Genomic DNA, 24,535 nt, shown 5'->3' with positions numbered 1-24,535 from the left:
AACCTAGAAAGCATAATAATGTGGCCAATATTGTTGTCCCCAATCATGGCAAGCAGTAATATGATCCCAATTAAACAGAAAGAAAAGAAATAGACATCTGCCATTATTAACAGTGTTTTTATTTACAAAGAATTATTTTTATTTGGCTGTCTGGAAAACCACTAACATTTTTCACCTTAGAAAACATTAAATAATAAACAAGATGTTATACAGTACTTTGGATAACTTCTTCCATCAGTTTAGTGCAACGTATTATTGGCACCTCAAAGTGAAATTTTCAATTATTTTCCCCTTTCATCTTCAACTGTGCAGTAAGAGGACCAAAAAGGAAAAGAATCATTAAAACGGGACCCAAGGCCATATTTGCTGGCCCCTGCTCACTCAGTGATTTATACTCCTCTCCTGCCCCCACCAAGGTAAATGACCAAATATATACTATTACACCTATTGTTCAAAAAAACATTACCATTGTGGAACGTGGGAGAGTCTCCTGATAACGAGACAGTGAACTATACCAATTAGGCGGAGGAGAGCACCTGGCGGCCGTGTGGGGCCTGGCGCTCTCTATCCGTGGCCACGTTACGTAAATTGCAGAAAGAATGCACCAGTTAAAAGTTTCTGTAAACTCTGTTCCTTGTTATGGTCTCTAAAAATCTGAAGCATCATCCACTGAGCAGGTGAATGTGTTTTTCAAGGAAAAAGAAAAACATCACATTAGAATACCGAGATACTAAAACATCTGTTCATTATACTCTTTTTGAATAAATATATATATAATATATATGTTTTTGTTTTTTGCTTTAATACTGCTAGGTTTGCCATAAAGGGAGAGACACTGTGGTGAGCTCAGCACTTGGTGGACTTGTCCCCTTTGGATTCTTCTTCACTAGGGAGCAACAGAGGGAAGTACCTAAATTAAACCGTGGCCCAATCCAAATGACTTAGTTCTGGAGATTCTCATTACAGTAATAGGAGCAAAACATCTTTGGGGAGATTCTGTAATCTGTTACTCTATCTTGACCATCCTTAACTACCTTAAATAGACAAATTTTTATCTAATTTTTTAAAAGCCTCTGGGGAAAATGAGAGATTCACACTCTTTTATAAGGGACTCTAACTGAACAGCTGACCCTGCCTGCAAAGACTCCCTCACACTCCAGTCTAAGCCTGCTTGCTCTTGTTCTAGTCTTAGTGCATCTGGCAAACAGCTGGTCACCATCCCCTCTGTACCAACCCTTCACACACTTGAAAACCAGCAATGATGTCTTGCCTTCCCCAGGCCGAATAATCCCTGCTCCTTTAATTTACCATCATAGAGCTTTTTTCCCAACCCTTTAATCATCTTTGTGATTCCTGGCAAAAACAGCAGAAAATATTTTGATTACTTAATCAGAAATGAGGAAAAGCCTCAGTAGTAAGTTGCATTTCAAAGGTTATATATACTTTTTAATATAAACTATGCAAGGGGGAAAATATATTAGTTGAGGGTTCTTAGATCTTTGAATTCGCCTGTTGCTCTAGTGTGTGAGGGAATTCTATTCCAACAATTCAATCCCTCAAAGCATGAGACTGGCTCCCTCGCCCATCCTGACCTAAGTTAGGAGCTAGACCTGCCTACATTTATACTGATTTGAAAATTAGTATGAAATCTATTCTCACAGCGCTGCTCCCCTGCTCCTCCTCACCCTGCTCCCAGAAACAGACTGTCCTGTGCAACAGCCAGAACTTCGCCAAGTTTCTAACAAATCACCAGAGAACCGTGTTACTACGGTGAAAGCTGCTGGTTTTCAGTGTAGTGAGAAACAGTGAGGGTTTGACGTGCTAGCTGCAGCTTCTTGTCTACCTCGATGGTTGACTATCCTCTGAAAACGTTCATCCCTCCCCTACCCCACCTGACACCATTTCCAAATTTCTCTTGCTACCAATATAAGGTTATAGAACTGGATAACATTTCACCGGGTGTTTTTTAACTCGAGATCACAAGCTGCCTTGCCCTGGCAACTAGAGTCTGTAAATATCAGGAACACATAACTACTTAATATCAACAGCACATTTACATAAAACACAATACTACTAATTACAATTACATAATTGTCTTAAAAAGAAATACACAAATAACAAGAATAAATGCATTTTGATATGTTACACATCCTTCTTTTATAAAGTGAGTGGCAGTAAAGAGTTCAGTCCAGCACTAACGGTGAAGAGGAGAAACATTTCACAAGCACACTACGACACGTCTTAGGGGAAGCCGATACTACTAGTGGCACAACACTGAACAGATAACAGAATGGCTATTTGCACAAATTTCTTTTGAAAACATCTCCCATAATTTACTACAAGGAACACCTTGTCACCAGGATGAATGAAGGATGGCACAGGTCACACATGCTGAAGATCAGTTCCTAAAGGAGCCACAGATGGCTTGCATGTGTCCACAAATGTCCCATTTCAAGGAGAGTGTCACTGTTCATTGGGATTGCACAAAAGCAGGCAACAAGATGTGGGTCAATGCCCAGACACTCTGACCCACTGACCCACTCTTCTCCTAGGTCTGTTAAAAGGGAGCAGACAGGAGGTGAAGATTAGAAAAAGAAGAGGGAGCAACACAGGACTTCATTGCTAGTTATGGAGTCGCTCGCGTTCTTCGGTGCAGTGGCCTTTTTTCAAGCTCACATCGTCCAATCCGATCTCGCCAGTGTGGCCACGCCTTCTTTCACCTTTGAAGATGACCTGGGAAGAGAATGCACACACTGGTCAAGCCTCCTCTGTCCTTCCCCATGCCTGCTCACTGAGCAAAATAAAGGCAAACTAAACAGTACCCTTACTCTACAGAAGGAAAGACTAGTCACCTGGGCTTGCCTTCTGGTGGAAACTTAAATTGCCAGGAAACTTAATAAGACCATGTTGCTTAATCAGTTACACTTTAAACACCATTCTAAACTACAGACGGCTCCAATTTAAGAACACTTGTGACGTGGACTCTCCAGTCAACGATGACTGAGGTCAGAAGTAAAAAGGGTGCGATGGAATGTAAAGGGGCAGAAGCTGAGGGCCCGAGGGCTCCAAGACCCAGCCCTGTGGCCTGTCTGCTGCTTCCTGGGCCCTCTGAGGGGCTTAGACAGCTCTGCTATAGAATGAAACGACCGAACTCCATTGTCCCCACACAGTGTTGCTTCACTGATGCAAAGACTAAGGCTTTCACTCTTCTTGGACTTTATCTTTTACACCATCCTTGCTCCTTTTAAAAACAAAAGCAAGCTGTCTAGGCTGGGGTGGAAAATAATTTTTCTTGTCTTATTTCTCTAAAATATATATATAAAGAAAAACTTAAAATGAGAGTAGACCGGCCAGTGTGGCTCAGTGGTTGAGTGTTGACCCACGCACTAAGAGGTCGCTGTTTTGATTCTCAGTCAGGGCGCATGCCCAGGTTTCTGGCCAAATCCCCAGTGGAAGGCACGCAGGAGGCAGCCAGTTAATGTTCTCTCTCACTGATGTTTCTATCTCTCCTTCTCCCTTCTTCGTTCTCTAAAAACCAATAAAGAACAAACAATATTTAAAAATTAAAGTGAAATAAAATTCAAGACTCTGATTAAAGCTATATTAATGGAGATAACCATTTCTTTCTAAAAGTTTAGTATTATCCTCGAAACAAGCCAAGCAGAGAAAAACAAATATCACATGATCTCATTTGTGGAATATAATGAACACACCAGTCTGAGGAACAGGGTAGACCCAGAGACGTGGAAGTAGGGTACAGACTGACAACCCTCAGAAGAGATAAACCACAGAACTGACATGCATGTACGCATAACCGATGGACACGGACAACAGAGCTGGGAATGGGGAGGAGGGTGTCAATGGGGAAAGAAAGGAGAAACATCTGTAACAAAAATAAATTAATAATAAAAAGAACAGGGAAAAAATAAGTTTATAGAAATTATACCTACAGGCATAGAGGCAGAATGTCCTAATAGTAACAGTTTTATAAGCATTAATATGAAGAAAACACTTTTTCCAAATACATTCATTATTTCAGTGAGGAATTACAGGTCACCTGATTGCTACATGTGACTTGATTACGTAAAATAAAATGTATATATTCAAAGCTTTTCTCACATCCTGTCTGAATGGAATAGGGTCTTTCAAGCATATTGTTTTGGGTCCCACCCAAAGCTGCTTAACTAGGTTCTCTGAGGCAAAGGGGAAAAAGGGGACTTTAAAGGAATATTTGGGGGAAAAACACTCCAGGGTAACACGATGGTCAGAGTTGAAGTATAAGGAATACAAGGCCAAGTAGGACGGGTAAAGCTCACCACCCTGCCCTTGGAAGATTCTCTTGACTAACATTTTTACTTTTTCAATTACTAATTTTTTTTTTAAGTAGGGGATCTACCCCAAGGTAGGGTGAGGGGTGGTGGTCATAAGTTTCAATGAAGAATGGATGAAGAAGCAAAAAAGTGATTAAAGAAAGCGGCAAGGAATGGAGTTGTCAGGCCCAGGAAAAAACACAAACCTCTGTCTGAGCCCGAGTTCAGGGAGAGAACAAGGCTTCTTCCAGCTTGGACCCCAGGGTCCTATGAAAGGAACCCCCCCCCCCCCATCTGCGTCCTTTGCGGTTCTACTTACGCTCTTGACGTCGGCCCCTCGCAGGGTGATCTGCGTTTGCCTCCAGCCGTGGCCCCCGTTTCTGCCCCACAGGGCCGCTCCGTGGGCACCGTGCTTTCTCACGAACACCTGCAGCGTGCCGGCGTGCAGCCCCGTCACCTTGTGCCTGAACGACAGGCACAGGTCCCCTGCCTGCGCGAGGTGGCCGAGCGGCAGCACCAAGCGCGCGGCTCTCCCCCCGGGGCCCTTGGCTGCGGAGACGGCCACGTACTGTCCACCTGCAGCGGGAAAGCAGGGCGTGCGTTACGGGCGACAGCCCTCTGGAGCGCAAACGGGAAGGACAGGCGTCGTCTTTGTTCTCCTAAACGTCAAACTGGGACAGTCATTTGCAAAGAATCCAGATTACTGATGGAGAAAAAATATGACTTATTTCCAGGCCTGTCTCAAATCCCATGGTTTTGTGTTTACAGAAAACAGCCCCGCACTGGGCCCCCGAGTACAAGCCATGCCAGGACACGCGGGACGGGGACCTCCCACGCGGAGCCGTGGACGGCTCCTGGCTCAGCCGCCGGCCAGGGGATGTTGTCACACCGGCTGGCTGGTTTGCTGGGTGGCTCTAAGCTGCCACGGAATTTTCTCCGTGGATAACCTTCAGGCAGATGGTGGTTTAAAGGGGACTAAATCTGTTTATTATCTCATCTCACTACTTTTAAACTCTGGGGAGAAAATAGTCCTTTAACAAGGCCAGCGCTCACTCTGCCTCTCGCACTGGACACCACTCACCCGGGAGGTGCAGGGGGGCTGGAAACCCCCGCGGCTGCCTGGAGCATCCGTTTTACGTACAGAAAAGTAGTTTACAATGTTTTTATATCATAACAAATAGTATATGCAGCCCCTCAAATTCAGTATCTTCAAGCTGAACTCATGATCTTCATCTCAAATCTGGTCTTACTAATACCCTTCTTTATTTATTCTTCTCTGCCCAGTCCTAAACAATTACCCTATAAATCAGCACTCAAAAAATAAATAAAGTAAAATAAAAAAGAAAGAAAAGGAAAAGAAATAGACATAGTTCCTGGCTCATTCAGCAATGTGCAGTCTAGGTGAAAAAGGAAAACTCAGTGCACCAGCAATGGTTCTACTGCCTGGTACTCAAGAATACTTTGACAACTTAACAAGTGAATTTGAGAATGTGTACAAAGCAATATAGCAATGTAACATAATGTAATCTATAAATTCCTGACTATATACACATGAATACAAGTTGTTCATAAAAACTGTCGCTTTGGACCGGTCACTCTGTCCTCTGAGCCCTGGGGCCATAGAGTGTGCCACCTCGTTGTTAGAGGTGCTGCAGTTTAAGGGGTAGGAAGTTTGAGCAGCGGTGGGGGTGGGGAGGAAGCTGCTCCTCAAGGGAAGGAAATTTGGAGTATTTTGAAGCTCGATGCAAGTACAAATGACATTCCTCTCAGGTTGTTTTATTGCAGCCAACTGAAAATCACACACTGCGTTTCAACACTGCTTTATCTACGGGAAAACGCGGATGGAATGCTGAACACATGTATCTGTTTTGGCAGAAACCCCAGTTATTTTTCAATGAAAAGACCACCTTTCCCCCCCCTTATGCTTAGTCTGTACCAGACGTGATGAGGTTTGGTAGGCCCTCCTACTCTGCAGCACTTCTCTTCCAGGTGCTGCGCTCCGAGCAGGTGTGGGACCAACAGGTGGTTCCGTGCTTACTCCGTGCCAGGCTGTGCCGGGTGCTCCATGGGCACCTCGTGAGCCCTGCTAAGGAGCCTGTGACGTGAAGGCTTGTTTGGCCGATGCAGTCAAGGCTGTGAGAGGTAGCGTCACCCAAGGTGTCACTCAGTGAGCGGCAGGGGAATGGTCTGGCCTGCTCCCCAATTCAGTGCTCGCTGCCCTCAGATTGGAATCACCGGTTCACATGCTTCCATCCCCCAGGAGATGTGAGGTCTTCGATGTCAGAACCAACCATTCCCACCCCCCCGCCCCAAACCACCCCGTCCCATTCCTAGCCTATGGTTGGAGTGTAGTACCATTTGTTGAATAAAGGATTTTCTAAGAATACAGCAAAAACAAACGGCAAAGAAATAGGTTCCTGAGTCATACACCTGACAAACACAGTTTCTTTTCCTCATCCCACCAGCCCAGTCCACCCCACCCCAATTAATCCAAATGGTATTTTAGGCCAAAATATTTAGATGGATTTTAAATGTCTCCCCATAAGTCAGCGTTTGAATCATCACAGGTATTTTGGTTAAGACTAAGACATACGGTTATTACAATTAACCTGCAAGTTTTCAGAAAACAAGGATTATCTTAAGTCTCTGTGGAATGCATACGAATATCACTGCCAAATACTGCCTATGAATAAGACAACCTAACGAACCAAGGCATCCTAATAAGAGACAAATAGCACTTTTGTATAGGTTTATTTAAAACTCTAAAATGTAAAGCATGAGCAATGAGGCTAGTTGCTCTTCCTCTACAGAGCTGCCCTGTGGACATTTTTTGCAGTGTTGTAACTTGCTTTGTTCATAAACATATCAGCCATTTTTCTATGTCAACAAAGCTTCAAGTATGCCATTCATAATTTAGTCAATGTTTTGCTAAAGAACATTTCAGTTGTTTCCAGAGTTTGACTCTAAGATAGTAAGACAAGGGAAACAAATTTTTTTGTAGCATCTGAGAGAGCACTGTTTCCTTTTTACATAAATCAATAATAAAAAGAACACAAGACAAAGAAAAAGCATCTCAGAAAAAAATGACTTTTAAAATGTGAAAAGATGGTCAACTCATCACAATAAAGTAAAAATAAAAGCTTTTTAAAAGTAGGTTAATAAAATCTGTGCTGGTGATGGTCCTTAATTGTTTGTGGGAGTATAAATTGCTATAACCCTTATGAATTGCTGTAACCCGTATGAAGAGCAATTGAGTAACATCTATCAAATTCAAAATGCAAGTTCCCTTTGCGCATTCCACATCTAGGACTTTATCCTACAGATACATTCAAACATATATGAAATTATATGTGTATAAGGTTTTCACTATAGTATTGTCTGAACTACCAAAAGGCCAGAAACAACTGAAAAATTCCTCAGTAGATGGCTGATTAGATACAAGGGCACATCTAAGGAATAACAGAGTAACAGTCATTAATAAGAATGAGGGTGTTCTGTATGTACTGACACAGGACAATCTTCAAGAACAATGGCTAATGGTATTTTAATGGTAACTCTGGGACAGACACTGCTTTAAATGTTTACATGTATTGAACAGGTACTATTGACTATCCCCGTTTAAGTGACTTGCTCAAGGTCAAAGCTAGTAAGCTGTGGTGCTGGATTTCAGCCCAGGTATTCTGGCTTTAATGTCCTTGTTCTTCATGTTAATTCTTAAGATCATGTCCTTAAATGACAAAAGCAAGGTACACAAGAGGGTGCTTTGCTGTTGTGTGGACAAATATATCTCTGGAAAGATAACCAAGAAACTGGTTGCATCTGAGAGCCAGGGCTGAAAGGCAGCTTTCACCTCCACTGTGGATTTATTTTTCCATTTACAAGTATTTCAAAATAATGCTTCCTTATGCTGCACCAGACACACTTGTATGGACACGCTGGCATGCTTGTTATGCATTTAAGTGAATTCCTTGAAGCTAGCAGTAGCGGACAGAGCACTGAGTCATTTGCCTTTAACCCTTGATCCCCAGTGATCCAGGTTCCAGGAAAAGGGCCCCAGGTCCAGTCTTGACATCTGCAGAAGGGCGTGTCTTCAGGGACACAGCTGCATGCCTGCAGTGAATCATCACTCTGATGGCAGCACAACTTTCCATTCCTTAGAGGAATGTACTAATTTCACTATCTCACAATTAAGCTTAAAATTAAATGTGATAAAACTCAATGAACACCAGGAAGGGCAACTAGCAAATGCAATTATTTTGCAGCTGTTTCTCAAAGTTGTAAGTTTATTTGAGGGTTTTCTTTTCTTGGAGATATTAGCATATATATTTGCCTATCTGGATCTTGGATAAGAAATACACATTAAAGTCAGTCATAATTGTGGAAATCCAAACATTTGTTTGTTCCTTTACAAATGGTATAATCTAGATAGAAACAAGTAGAGAATTCACAGATAAAATTCATTAAATTGCTTATATTTACACACATACAACCTCACCTAAACGTCCTAGAAGTAAAATAGGCATGTTTCATGAGAAGTGTTGTTAGTGTTTCTCCATCAGTATTTGGTTAGAATTCCACAACATATTCTAAAAAGCCCATCTGCAATTCCACCTTGATATATCCCATGCACTCCTAACCTTCTTCCAACTCTCAGCCCCTCTCTGGTCTTCCTGTCCATTTTCCAAGCTGGGACCTTGCTGCTCACCGATCTCCTGGGACATTCCATTCTGGGTCAGAGGCTCTCAGAGTCTGAGAGGTGTTCTAACCAACACTTATCCAGTGCTCAGAACAACATTTTGCCATACGTCACCTAGTCAAATGCCTCTACCCACAGAGGCTCCTTACCTCGACATCAGCCAGAGCTCTTTTAATTTTTTTTTTAATCCTCACTGAGGAAGACATTTTTTGCATTTATGTTCAGAGAGAGCAGGAGGGAGAGAGGGAGAGGGAGGAAGAGAAGAGACACATGGAGTGGTTGCCATCCACACAACCCCAACCAGGGCCGGGGACAACCTGCAACCGAGGTACATGCCCTTAGCGGGAACCGAACCTGGACTCTCTGATCCATGGGCCAACACTCTAACCGCTGAGCCAAACTAGCCAGGGCAGCTGGAGCTCTTTTTAGATAGCTCTGACTATTGGGGAATTCTGTCAAAGAATGCACCAGAATCAATCTCTGTAATTTTCACCTACTGATCTGACTTCCACTCTGTTGTGATCACTGACAACATCTGTCACCACTGTTCTGTCATGTATTTAAAAAGCAGACATGTTCCATTATTTCTTCTCTAGGCTAAATACTCTGGTTTGTCCCCCTGATTTTCCACAAGCTTTGAGACACCTCTCCACCCAGGTCATTCTGAGTGACCTACATTTTTCTCTCCTCGGACCAGAAACTACCCACCAAAATGGATTTTCCATTCTGGAAAAAAAAAAAAAGACCATATTTCTAGGGAAATGACCCAACGTTGTGGCAGCAAAAAACACAAGTTCACTCATTGATTTCATCATCCATTAAAACTCGTCTTTCACACTGCTAAGGCATTTCTTCCCTCCCCAAGGCTGTGTAACTGGTTTCTAGACTAGAAGCCATACCCTGCATTCATCCCCATGAGATTTCACCCTCTTAAGTGAGACCCATCAATCTAATGTTGTGGACCTGGTGTGTCAGCACTTTCTCCTCTGGCTTCAAGCCATCCACACCCAGTTCAGGCAGTATGCCTTCAATGTCCAAATCCAGTTCATCCAAATCACTGGCACACACCTGGAGCAACCCAGAAGAGCATGCCCCAGAGCCGAGCGTCAGGGGCTCTCCCGTCACACCCCAGCAGCCACCACTTCCTTTCCATTTGTTCTGTACCATCACAACCAAATCACCATTTCCAACTTGTCTGCCTGCCAGTTTAACATCCAATCCTCTTCTCATTTTTCTATCAGAGTCCATGTGAAATAATTACATATGAGATGAATAATGAAAATGCTGAAAAGTACTAAATTAGTTCTATATTATTTACATTCTAAAAATCAAATACTTTACACTATCTACATAGATGTGTAATGAATTCTTTTGAGTTTATTTAGCAAGAACTGCTCTCTCCAGTGTACCTTACTTGAAAGGGTTATTCATTACGACCATGAACATGCATGGCTGCTAAGGATACTTGATTCTGGAACAAACTACTCAAGTTCAGTGGTCAGTCAAATCCACAGCCTGAGATCTGCTAATCGCGTCATGCACACTATCACAAGAGAAAGAGGTCAGACTGTAGAAAACCCCAGAATACTGCTGCAGAAGTTCCAGACACTGAGCCACCTTGGAAGCTTTATGGGCAGCATAGGGATGTCTGAATGTGAACTCCGTTCTTTTGTTCTGTGACCTTAGGAAATTAATGTACACTCTGGGCCTCAGTATTTCTTCTGTGAAATAATAACAATATTACCTGCTTTACAGGGTGGATAAGAGGATATTAAGTAAAATAATGAGATGATGAATGACAACACTGCAGTGGGTATTAAATAAATTTTGGTTTCTTTTCTAATTTACAGATACATGACATTAATAATGATGTTGTCCTAATAGTCACAGGGATGTAAAGTACAGCATAGGGAATTTAGTCAATAATATTATAATAACTATGCATAATACAAGGTAAATACTTGAGGTATACTTCATAAATTATATAATTGTCTACATTGTGCTGTACACCTGCAACTAATACAAAATACCGTAATGTCAATTGTAATTGAAAAATAAAATAAAAAACTATATAATAGTAATATTGTCATAGTAATACAGCCTACCTCAAGAAACAAGAAAAATTTCAAACTATCTAACCCTACAACTTAAAGATTTAGAAAGAGAACAAGCCCTGGCCGGTTTGGCTCAGCGGTTAGAGCGTTGGCCTGCGGTCCGGAGAGACCCAGGTTCGGTTCCCACTGGGGGCATGTACTTCGGTTGCAGTTTGTCCCCGGCCCTGGTTGGTCCTGCGGTGGCAGCCACTCGATGTGTCCCTTCACATCGATGTTTCTCTCTCTCTTCCTCTCTCTCCCTCCCACTCTATCTGTACAAAAAATGGAAAAGTGTCCTCGGGTGAGGATAAAAAAAAAAAAAAATTTAGAAAGAGAACAAAAAGAAAAACCCTGACTTAGTAGAAGGAAGGAAATAATAAATAGCAGAGTGGAAATAAATGACACAGAAACTAAAAAAAAAATAATATAAAAGACCAATGAAACCAAGAGCTGGTTCTTTGAAAGATAAACAAGATTGATCAACCTTTAACCAGACTCACCAAGAAACAAAGACAGGACTCAAATGAATAAAATCAGAAACAAAAAGAGGTAAAATAACAAATAGCACATAGAAATACAAAGGATTGTAAGAAAATACTATGAATAACTACATGCCAACAAATTCAACAATCCAGGTGAAATAGACATATTCCTAGAATCATACAGTCTTCCAAAACTCAGGAAGAGTCAGAAAACTTGTAACAGGTCAATAACAACTAAGGAAATAGAGGCAGTAATCAATAAACTCCCAGGAAACAAAAGTTCTGGTCTGAATGGATTCACAGGGGAGTTTTATCAAACATTCAAAGAAGAACTAAGACCTAGGCTCCTCAGATTATTCCAAAAATATTCAAGAGGAAGGAAGACTTCCAAGCTGTTTTTATGAGTCCAGCATAATCCTAATGCCAAAGCCAGAGAAATACAATTAAAAAAAAAAAAATTACAGGCCCATATATCTCTGATGAACATAGATGACGAAGTCTTCAACAAAATTTCAGCAAATTAGATCCAGCAATATATTTAAAAAGTTATACACCACAACCAAGTGGGATTTATTTGAGGGATGCAAGGTCAGTACAATATTCACTAATCAATAAATGTGATACACCATATAAACAAAATGAAAGATAAAAATCATATGATTGCCTGGCTGGTATGACTCAGTGATTGAGCACTGATCCATGCACCAAGAGGTCACTGGTTCGATTCCCCATCAGGGCACATGCCTGGGTTGCAGGCTCAGTCCCCAGTAGGGAGCATGCAGGAGGCAGCTGATAGACGGTTCTCTCTCACATTGATGTTTCTCTTTCTCCAAAAATCAATAAAAATAATTTTTAAAAAATCACATGATCATATCAATAGATGCCAAAAAAGCATTTGACAAAATCCAGCATCCATTTTTTAAATTAATTTTTGAGAGAGAGAAGGGAGAGAGATAGAAACATCAATCAGCTGCCTCCTACACGCCCACTAATGGGGATTGAGCCTGCAACCCAGGCATTTGCCCTGACTAGGAATCAAATGCATGGGACAATGCTCAATCCACTGAGCCAGCATGCGTTTTTTATAAACACTCTCAGAAAAGTGGGACTAGAGGGATCATACCTCAACATAATAGAGCCATATACGATAAACCTACAGCCAACATCAGACTGAATGGGCCAAACTAAAAGCATTTCCATTAAGAACAGGAATAAGACAGGGACATCCACTTTTGCCACTCTTATTCAACATAGTACTTGAAGTCTTAACCACAGAAATCAAACAAGAAAAAAATAAATAAAAGGCATCCAAATTGGAAAGGAGGAAGTGTAACTGTCATTATTCATAGATGACATGGTTTAATAAATTTGGCAAAGCAGCAAGATACAAAATCAACATTCAGAAATCGTTGGCATTTTTATACACCAATAGTGAACACAAAAAGAGAAAACAAAAAAATCCCATCTAGCATAGCAACAAAAAAATTAAGATACCTAGAAATAAACTTAACCAAAGAAGTAAAGGACCTATTTGCAGAAAACTACAAGACATTGAAAAAAGAGATAGAAGAAGATATAAAAAAGTGGAAGCACATACCTTGTTCATGGATTGGAAGAATTAAGATAATTAAAATGTCCATACTACCCAGAGCAATCTATAGATTCAATCCCCATCAAAATACCAACGGCATACTTCACAGAACTAGAACAAATACTTCAAAAGTTCATATGGAACCAAAAAAGACCCCAAATAGCCACAGCAATCATGAAAAAGAATGACAAAGTAGGTGGGATCACAATACCAGATACCAGGTTATACTACAAAACTACTGTAATCAAAACAGCCTGGTTCTGACACAAGAATAGGCATATAGATCAATGTAACAGAATAGAGAACCCAGAAATCGACCAAAGGCATTATGCTCAACTAATATTTGACAAAGGCAGCAAGAGCATACAATGGAGTAAAGACAGTCTCTTCAATATGGTGTTGGGAAAATTGGACAGCTACATGCAAAATAATAAAACTGGACCATCAACTTACACCATGCACAAGAATAAACACAAAATGGATGAAAGACTTAAATGTAATTCATGAAAACATAAAAATCCCAGAAGAAAATATAGGCAACAAAATCTCAGACATCACACATAGCAGACTTTTCACTGATACATCACCTAGGGCAAGAGACACAAAGGGAAAAATTGAATGGGATCATATCAAACTAAAAAGCTTCTGCACAGCAAAAGAAACACGCATCAAAATGAAAAGTGAACCCACTTTTGGGAGAACATAACTGCCAATGATACATCAGATAAAAGGTTAATTTCCAAAATGTATAGAGTACTCAACAAAAGGAAGACAAAGAATCCAGTTAAAAAATGGGCAGAAGCCCTGGCTGGTTTGGCTCAGCAGTTAGAGCGGCAGTGCGCGGACCACACAGTCATGGGTTTGATTCTGTTCAAGGGCACACACCTTGGTTGTGGTTTGTCCCTGGCTCTGGTCAGTGTTGTGCGAGAAGCAACCAGTCGAAGTGTCTTTCTCACCTCAATGTTTCTTTCTCTCTTTCTCCACCTCCCTCGCACTCTACCTGAAGATAAGTGGAAAAATATCCTCGCGTGATGATTTTTTTTAAAAAAGGACAGAGGACCTGAATAGACACTTCTCCACAAAGACATACAAATAGCCAAGAGATATATGAAAAAATGCTCAACATCACTAATCATCAGAGAGATGCAAATTAAAATGACTATGAGGTATCACCTCACCCCTGTCAGAATGGCCGCCATCAACAAATCATCAAACAAGTGCTGGCGAGGGTGTGGAGAAAAGGGGACTCTAGTGCACTGCTGGTGGGAATGCAGACTGGTGCAGCCACTATGGAAAATAATATGGAGTTTCCTCAAATAATTAAGAATTGAACTGCCATTTGACCCAGTGATCCCGCTTCTAGAAATATATCCTAAGAGTCCTGAAACACCAATCAGAAAGAATATATGCACCCCTATGTTCATAGCAGTGCTATTTACAATAGCGAAGATCTGGAAACAGCCCAAGTGTCCATCAATAGGCGAGTGGATAAAAAAGCTGCGGTACATATACACAATGGAATACTATGCAGCTGTAAGAAAGAAAGATCTCTTATCCTTTGAGAAAACATGGAGGGATCTGGAGAGTATTATACTAAGTGAAATGAGCCAGTCAGAGAAAGACAAATATCACATGATTTCACTTATTTGTGGAATATAATGAACAAAATAAGCTGATGAACAAAACAGATCCAAAGACAGGAAAGTAGGGTAGAGACTAACAAACCTCAAGGAGGGTGGGAAGAGATAAACCAAAGAACTTATATGCATATACACATAACCAATGGACACAGACAACAATACTGTTAAGGTGGGTGGGGCGGTGGGAGAAAGGAGGAGGGTGCCAGGGCAGGTAGGGGGAAAGAACATCATTAACAAAAATAAATTTAAAAAATAATAATAATATTGTCCTGCTCAGAGTTAACAGAGTGAGAATGAGAGGGACTGTTCCATGTGCATGAGTGCATGTCATTAAAAATTGTTTTATAGCTAAAAGATATCTTAAAATCCCATTAGAATTTGTAGAATATTCATATTTTTAAAAGCTTACCTCAATTTTCATTTTTAACTATCTGTTTAATATTTGTCTTAGGGGATGGAGTGAAATATTTTAAACTAATATTTTAATACCTTGCTATTCATAATATGCACTGACGATGAGCACCATAGGAATCCCCAAGGAACTTGTTAGAAATGCATCAAAACCTACATTTTAACCAGGTCCCCAGCTGATCTGTACAAATACTGAAGTTTGAGAATAACCAGGTTAACAGAGCACATCCTCTCTGAAGTTACCTTTTGTGTGTTTTGTTCTTCTATATAATCCTTGGAATGGTATTTATGAACTAGGCTTTAAATTAACAATATACTTTTTCTTCACATCTTGTCTGTTTCATTTCTAAATCTAGAATCAGGAGTATAAAAAGGAGAAAAACAAAACTCCTCATCCTTCCATGAAGTTGACATCATCCATAAAATATTTAATTACTGAGGGGAGGGACAAAAAACAAGATGTAGCTTTACTTCCTGGAACAAGACAACAAAACACCTTGCAAGTACTGAAATGTTAGAGTGACAAGAAGTGTGCAGTGTAAATGCCTGTTAATTTTCCAAGGAACTAGGTCTAAATCCACCTTACTAAGAACATTCTCTAGTGGAATACGTAATGGTAATTTATAACTAATTTCTACAGTATCCAAGATAGATTGAAATTGTTTTTTGTTTTTTTTCAGAGAGTTATTCACAACTTTACAGAAATTTCAGTCTCCTTCAACTATGTATTACATCTTTAAAAAGGAAGAAGAAAAAGACACAATTGACAAAACAACCAAGAACTACTGCCATGGCTGATGCTTGGGTATGGGGCATTACAAATAAATAGAAAATTATAGGTTAGAATCAGTCCACATGTTTTATTTAACACACTTTTGATAAGTAGTAGCTGTTCTTTTAATTAAACAACTTATTTTCCCATAATATAATTCTAGTTGACAGCTAACAAATTTAGTTCACTTAAAAAATGGAATACTATCACTTCTTGGCATTTTGGCTAAGATCAAGTGTAGTATCTGTTCTTATCAGAAAATGGAATATGAATACTGGACAAGATTTCTCCTTACTCTGTTTATAGGTAAGAAAACAGAGATGTGTCACCATGCACTTGAGTGCCTTCCAATAGAATCAGTTTGAAATGTGTCCTAGAGTTAGATAACGGGTCTTACCTGCTGGATCCCTCACGGGTTCCCAGTGCAAGTCACTGTCTTTTTCCCTGATCCATCCACAAAGCCCATGGTCAAAATTGCAACTGTGTATCAGGACACCTGCAAGAAAACCACCAGAAAGCGGGGTAAGCCACAAACTAACAACAGAACTGCATTGTTAACAAGGTTTTTTGTACAAGCTTCTGTCCTATCCACGCTTCACCAGCCCACAAGAACTTCTAAGAGCTCAAAAGGAAATCACGAGAATCCTTTCTCAGCACAACTGTGCATGTGTGCTCAGCTGTAAAAAATACAGCACACAAATGTTGCCAAATTATAACCTTGTTGCATTGTCACTTATAAAATATGATTTCTTCTCCAGAGTTTACATTAAATGCTGCTTTAATATATATGTTTTTAAAAGATAATGATAACTCAATTATCATTATCATTACCCAACTGATTTAACTGCAGAGGAAACCAAGTTGTGAAAAAAAAGAAAAAGTATCTATAATTTCCCAGGTGTAACCTAACAATCTACAGTCTGAAAGTTATTTTCATGAAATGGAGGGAAACAATAAAATGTCATTATAACAGTACTAAAAATATCAGTAGCTTGGAGTGGTAAACACACAATGTGATATACAGGTGATGTACTGTAGAACTGTATACCTGAAACCTGTATAGTTTTATTTACCAATGTCACCCCAATACATTCAATTTAAAATAAAATAAGTACCTACCTGGATCATCCTTTGCTTCATCATCTGCACTGACTCCTCTTTCAATTTCAAATATTTCAAACAAATCATTTGAAGGCTGCCGTGGAACTGCAAGAGAGAGAGATGTTCCGTTTTGCTTTGATGAGGTTTTGACAAAGAGGCATTACCTTTAACAAGGGGCAGGGGAGAAAGACGTGGGCATTCACTCATCGGGAAGAATCCAAAACATGTAATTACACTTCACATGAAGATTCATGAAGTCTTCTGTGCAGTGATGGGATACTGTAACCTTTATCTGGGTACAAATAAAAATTGGTTTTCAAAAGTTTCTAAAGTTCAACACAAAAACACATTAAAAGGTTTTCATCTGGAAAATGCATTTTATTTTATTTGTTTATTTATTTATTTTTATCCTTCTCACTCGAAGACATTTTTCCATCTTTTGTTCAGGTAGAATGGGAGGGAGAGAGAGGAACAGAGAGAGAGAGAGAGAGAGAGAAACATCGATGTGAAAGGGACACATCGAGTGGTTGCCACCTGCACAACCAACCAGGGCCGGGGACAAACTGCAACCGAGGTACATGCCCTTAGCGGGAACTGAACCTGGGTCTCTATGGACCACAGGCTGATGCTCTAACGGATGAGCCAAACCGGCCAGGGCTGGAAAATGCATTTTAAAAGAGCTACCAATTTCTAGTAAAATATTCATATTCATCTCTATGAAATTCAAATGTTCATCTCTATGAAGGATACACTGTGAACTCTGGATTAAGGATATTTTAACTGAAACACCGGCCACTGTGGTGAGTGGTTTGGTTTTCCAACCAGAGCACAGTCTCCCCTCCAGTGGGCTCTGCACACTGGTGCTCGCTCGTCTGGATTTCTTACCAGTGCCAGCCTTGCTTAAGCAGGGCCCCTGGCTCCTGTAAGATCAAATCCAAAGGACCTGGTGCAGCATTATAACCCCCCGCCCCCATGCCCCAAAGTGCCCAAGACATACCGTTCATTTTCCATCTCTGACTCTGTCCCCAGCTTAGGAGGCTCTTCCTGGAATTAACCCCACAAACTGCCCCTCTTCATTCACTGCCCAGTTAAACATCAGTGCCGGGGTGCAAACGTTCATGCTCCAGTGAACTAAAGTCTTCCCTCCTGTAGTTTATAGACTCCTGTTCCCCCACCTCTAGCCCACTTTTTTTTATAGATGTACTATTATTTACACACATGTGTGTTTGTCCCTCTGCTAGTCTCTGAGGTCCTGGAGGGCATCAATCACGTCTTATTCATGTGGCATTTCCAGGGCATGACCTGGTGACAGGCACTCAGTAAGTGTGTGCTGAACAAATGTGAAGCTCTTGTCGAGAAAGCCATGCACTCTGGCAACCCTTTTCCTCGCTGAAACAAGTGGACAGAGCTTAAATATATACTTCTTTGAAAAATGGATTCACTTAAATCATTAGTTTTTTATTCTTCTGATGTGTATGTGATTACCACCCATACGCCAAGCACTGTGGAAGGTCAAGGAGCCAGGAGAAGGGGAGAACAGGTCCAACAAGGACCCGGGCCTCAAGGAGCCTGCAGTCGAATGGAGAGCCGACATAAACTCAGAGATCGATGAACACAATGCCTCTGGATGCTGACAAAGGCCGGGAAGGAAAACACCAGATGATGTCATGAAGAGTGACGGGGTGGGAATGGGAAGGGTGTGGAGGGGAATTCTTGGCCAAAGACCAGGGAATACTCCCTTCTCCCTGACAGAACTTAAATTAATTAGCTCTATTTTTATAAGGCAGGGAGTGAAAGATGAACACCAAGGAACAGACAGACAGTAGTCAAACGGGTTCTTTTTCAACAATGTTCTTATTTTTTTTTTTTTTTTTTTATCCTCACCTGAGGATATTTTTCCATTCTTTGTACAGATAGAGTGGGAGGGAGAGAAAGGGGGAGAGAGAGAAACATCGACGTGAAAGGGACACATCGAGTGGCTGCCACCCGCACGACCCAACCAGAGCCGGGGACAAACTGCAACCGAAGTACGTGCCCTTAGCGGAACCGAACCCGGGTCTCTCCGGACCGCAGGCCGACGCTCTAACCGCTGGGCCAAACCGGCCAGGGCAACAATGTTCTTATTTTTAGAAAGAATTTTTTAAAAATTAATAACCTCATGATATTTACACTGATATTTTTAAGCTTACTGCTTTGAAGTTTTTTCCAGTTTGTTTCAAAAGTCTAGATAGTAAAGTCGTCCCCCCCACACACATACCCCCCCCCATACACACACTCACATATACGCAGCCTGGGAGGAATAAAGAGAAGCTAGTTCATGGACAGCTCTAGGGGCACACCCTAATCACAGGTGTACTGGGGTGAGGCAAATGCCCGCCCTCTTCTATACTCAGATGACCGACAGAGTGACATCCAATTACAGCTTTCATTGTTTGAGATTCTGAGAGGGAGACAGCCTTGTATCTGCTAGAAATACTACCAAGTTGTAGGCAAGCATGCTTCATTTCTCCTAACAGAGGAAGTTAGAAAAATTCTATAGAACCATCCTTTTTTGTTCTCTTAATCTTGTTGTGACTTATACTAATTATCTCTGGATCAGAAAAGCTCAAACCTTAAGGTACCATATCTAAGGGGCATTATGCGTTTGTCAGCTCCCTTTTTCCCAGACGAAGGACTGGCAGATGGCAAATCGAGAGTCTTGGTGGACGGGGGGACCTGCCCAAGGTTTCCCGGTGCGGGAAGCCTGTTTCATGAGAGGACCTCAAGGAGGTCCTCACAGAGGAAGCAAGCACCCTTTGGATGGAGAGAGGAAGAACGTGGGACCTTCCAAACAAAGTGTTGGCTGGTGGAAGCGGGGCATTTCAGGCCCCAAGTACAAAGAAAGTGCTCAGAACAGTTGGAGAAAGGCGTTCACAGTGGCTAGAGGGTGCTGGGAAACAGAAAGCAGCCTGGGAGGGGGTAGAAGAGAAAGGATGGTACAAGATCATACATTTGGAAAACAGCAACCCAAAGAATGAGTCATCTAACAGCTTGCTAAGTGTCAGATGGTTCCTTAATATTTTAAGCACTGGGTTTCCAAAAACCATTTAATTCAGCAGCGGTTGATCATACACACCTTTATTTTAATTCACCGGGAAACATTCCAAAGAATTGAGAGACCTGAAGTGCTCAGCAACTATTAGTTCTTAGAACTGTGTCCACTCCGCTCTGTAAATCAGCCACGTTATTTAACTAGCTCCCCCCCACCACCACCACAGTACCGACTGCTAACAGCATTGCACTGCTGTGTCCAGGGAAGGTACACTACTCATTTCCTGGCAGTTTACAGTCTGTGTGAAAATACTAAGTGAAATAAGTGGTGGGGGGAAATCAAGCAGGATGATCTCAACGAGGTATAAGAAAAATGAGTCAACAAACCATAAACTTGCACTAGAATAGGAAATGTTAAAAAAATGCACCCATAGGCTAATAGTGGTAGTCTGATTAATGAAGAGTGATCTTTTCTCATTTGTTGACCTGTTTTGTCTTTCACAATTCTAAATGTTTAAGATTGTTTATAAAGAGAATTCCTATTATGAAAAATATTACCTAGAACATTGGAAGAAAAACGTCCTTCCGTTGGTCAATGTTGCCCCTACCAAAAATATCTCTTGCCCATTGCTTCTTACAATCTTCTGCTTATACAGACCCAACCCCACAGCAATTATATGTCTGTAGTTTGACAGCTCAGAGTCTTGATTCCTATTTTTAAATACAAGGCTATGAAATAGAAATTATTTGTGTAATTTTAACATATTCTTTGATCCAGCGAGCTAGTTTAATCAATGCAGAAAATGTTAATTAAAATGATTGTCCTAACTATCCTTCCCTGCATTATATTTGGGCTAATAGTCAACTCAAATAGATATATATGTTTTATGAAAACAAATGCATATCAACTGTTCTCTGTAGTTGAACAACTAATTCTCAGAATCAGAATGGTATAATTTTAGAGATAAAAAAGGTTAAGAGAAATCTAACAACACAATTCCACTAGCATCTTTTCATCCATCCTCTCCCTCTATTCCATCCACATCCTGATGTAATCAATCAAGAAAGTGAGTATCCATTGGGCCGGGGCGCTGGACTAAGAGCTTGTTGTGAAGCAGAGTGCATACTCTAGCCTGCACAGGATCTACGCTCCAGACGTGAAGAGAGACATGGAACAATTTCCCCAGGTAGAGTGCTTTAAAGGTGAGGTAGAGGAAGCTATATGGGGGAGGGGGAGGGGGAGGGCTGAGAAGCAGCAGCTAGGGAAGCTAGCAGGGGCAGGATGGATGCATGGAAATCCGAGAGCTGACGCCTACACCAGGCCTCGAAGGAAGGGTTACTGTGAACTGGCATCCTGGAGAATGAAGGGGTGTGGCGCTGAACCCTCTTTGCAGCTATAGAGCCTGCAGGGGAGGAAGGCACCACATGAATGAAGCTGGAGGCCCAGGCTGACTGTGCGGGGCCTTTTCAAGCCCTGGAAAGATTTTGAACTGTGTTCTGGAAGCCTCTGGAAGATTTTCACAGAGGAGTGCCAAGAGAAAGTACACCATTCTGGCTGTAGCATGGAGAATAAACAGGAGGGAGAGGATGTCAGAGGACAGTTATGACCAACATGAAGTAAAGAATTAGTCTTGAAAACAGTTATTTCCTAAAAATTTTCTTCCATTGGTCACTGTTTCAGCTACCCAAAAAATCTCTCGCCCATTGCTTCTTACAACCGCCTGCCTGAACTAAAAGAGAGGGGTGGACAGGCACCGAGGGAGGGAGCCAGCCAGAGAAAATCATGGTGAGATTGGGTTTAGGGGCCCAGGGTGCTTGCCTGATGCCTGGGGAGCCCTGGAACCTGTGAGAATCGTCCACACAAATAGGCAGGAAACTCTTAAAAGAAAGCCTGGCTCAGCATTTTCTATTAAATATATTTTTTCCCCATGAATATGATCATTTTAATATATAACCCAAATTCATAAATGAGATTTCCCAAAGAGTCCATTGTATTTTACCCAAAAAGCACTAAGAGCAAGCAGAGTGAAGTAAATGTAATGATCCCAGGCGCCTCCCGCGGCCAGCCCTCCCCCAAAGAGGAAGGACAGCAAAGTGTAAGCACTACTGAGTAAAGGTAGGTTTGCAAATTCTGCTTCTATTCTTGGGCGGCTCCCATGACACCCCCAGGCCAGTGCTGGCGTTGGCTGTTGAACTCAAAGGTTAAAGATAACAATGTCTTCAGCTCTATGCTTAGAGGTTTGGTTCATCGAGGGCGAATGGCACCCAAGTAACTTTCCTAATATTCCGAAGGCTCTTTCTGGTGGCAAGGCTTAGGGGTTTTCAGAGACTACAGTGTGGGGATGAATGACGAGGACTGGACGTAGCAGTCTTGCCTCTTGCTTCCTCCCCTCCCCTCCTCTCCTTTCCCGCCTCCCGCTCTCCTTTCTCCCGTTCAGTATGCATTACAGTTTTAAATGACCAGAGAGATGCAAACAGAAGGACTGGAGAAGAGTTCTGACGTTTCCTTAACCACATTAGGAAGCATTCCTAGCTCTCTACTGATTACAAGGGGAAAAGGCGAGGGTTGCGGGGCTCCACAGAAATGCGCCCTTGTTTGCCCAAGCTTTCGCCCTGCAGGAAGAATCTAAGAAGTTCAAAAGACACCTTTGGGTGAAGAGTCAATAGCAGAACTGGAAAAGTTAAATCTCTGGTGAAAAGTGGAACAGAGAGACACTCCATAAAGAGCCCGGTGTTTAGGACTCACCTATTTCTCCTTTAACCAAGTTTCAGAACAACTCCCAGCACTGCCCAGAACAGAATGTCTAAAGGATGGTCCTTTTGTAGGTATGACCACATGGATGACAATCTTTTCCAGGTTAACAGAGCACTTCACAGGTTTTGTTCTCTTTCTCTCTTCTGAGCCAAAGGAACCCCGAAAGGTTGGGCTCTGTCAGGACGGAGTCCTGCACACCAGAACACAGGGTGAGCAGACCTGGACAGGTCTGCTGGGACTGTGCGCTGCGCCATCACCTGGGTGTCGCAGAAGCTCATGGGCTGTGGGGGACAGGTGTCAATGCCCTCTGGCCAAAATAATCACAAGGAAGAAAGGGAACTTTTATTTCTGATATTTATCAGACCCCTCATGTAAATGTCCCTTGTACACATTGTCTCCGGAAAGGCTGTTGCCACTATTTGCACAGCAAAGATGTGAGGTGATGCTGTCTCTAACATCACAACTGTTCAGCTGGGCACTACTGACACCCAAACATAACAGGGAAGTCCAGTTATTTGGTCATAAGAAAGGATATATGAAGTCACAGCTTTCTATTTTCATTTTGTCTGCTCACCCGATAGCTCACATTTGCAAATCAACTTATTTCAGGAGGGATCTGGTTAGCCAAAAATAACATTAAAACTGTAATGAACCCTAACAAAAAGCATCAGAAAAATATAAACATTTAGAACCAGAACACAAAATAGGGCTGTATTTTTCTGAGTTAAGTAGGCAATGCTATCATTAGCATATAAATGAACTCAACCACATCAAGTAGAAGTAGTAATCGCTAGAGTGTACTGAGTTCTTATTATATGCCAAGCACTGTGGTAAGAATTTTACATGCACCCTCTCATCTAAATTCACAACAGCCTGATGCCGTCGATGCTGTTCTCTTCCCCACTCACAGAGGAGGAAGCAAAGGCATAGAAAGATTGAGTGACATGACCTGAACCAGAGAGGCTACGAGCACAAACTTTTCATTACAACGCTATGACAAATGTGCAGACACATTAAAAAAAAAAAAAATCTAATTTCTGCCTTTGATCATGTTCACCAAGAACTCAATGCATACTTTCCAGAGAGAACTAATTTTTTTATTTACCAGACACCACAGGATCCGATTAAAATATAAATCAAAAATCTCGAAACCTTTCCGAAGCTCAGCCCCGGACCTGGAGGCATTCCTTCACAGCACTGGCAGAAATGTCATCTGCAGGGAGATGCCAGGCATCTGCTCGGGGTCTCTGTAGGCCTTGCTGTTTACGAGAAAGCAAACTAGTTTGGAGACCTTTTCACCCCTCAGCAGAAACAATCTTTTTACGCGTCACCACAGAGAATCAGAAGAGAGACCATATTTCCGTGACTGAGAGCGATGTGTGACTAAGAGCGATGTGATCACAGCAGCCGCCTGCCGCCGCCGACTCCGCGGAAGGGAAATGAGAGAGAAACTGGACAGCTTGCCGCAAAGCGGGGGTTGGTAAAAAGGAAAGTTTCCTTCTTCCTGAATGGCACTTGGAATTTCAACACTTACTCCAGATCTAGAGTAACAGCAACAATGAGTTTGGTGTCTGACATGGCCACTCCTAAGAGCATCTGATACATATTACATTATATCCTATAACCTTTATCTGCAACACCAGGAGCCAGAGGC

At 41.7% G+C, this 24,535-nt stretch overlaps 1 protein-coding gene and 1 pseudogene across 2 annotated transcripts in view; one reads left to right on the top strand and one right to left on the bottom strand.

Annotated features, from left to right (window-relative positions):
- Nucleotides 1-400: 400 nt before the first annotated feature.
- Nucleotides 401-24,535, bottom strand: part of NPNT (nephronectin) — an 84,236-nt gene continuing 60,101 nt past the window's right edge. For both annotated transcript variants that reach the window (XM_036264757.1, XM_036264768.1), the window contains 4 exons: nt 17,115-17,201; nt 16,393-16,491; nt 4,630-4,886; nt 401-2,733 (listed from right to left, as the gene is read on the bottom strand). In XM_036264757.1, coding sequence (XP_036120650.1) covers nt 2,623-2,733; nt 4,630-4,886; nt 16,393-16,491; nt 17,115-17,201 — 554 coding nt within the window. In that variant the 3' untranslated portion in view covers nt 401-2,622. The remainder of the gene's footprint in view (nt 2,734-4,629; nt 4,887-16,392; nt 16,492-17,114; nt 17,202-24,535) is intronic.
- Nucleotides 16,201-16,356, top strand: LOC118620983 (annotated as a pseudogene).

The sequence above is a fragment of the Molossus molossus genome, unplaced genomic scaffold (assembly GCF_014108415.1).
Source record: "Molossus molossus isolate mMolMol1 unplaced genomic scaffold, mMolMol1.p scaffold_m16_p_1, whole genome shotgun sequence".
Taxonomy (NCBI): Eukaryota; Metazoa; Chordata; class Mammalia; order Chiroptera; family Molossidae; genus Molossus; species Molossus molossus.
The sequence above is the reverse complement of the archived record's forward strand: the minus strand, read 5'-3'. Positions and strand labels throughout refer to the sequence as shown.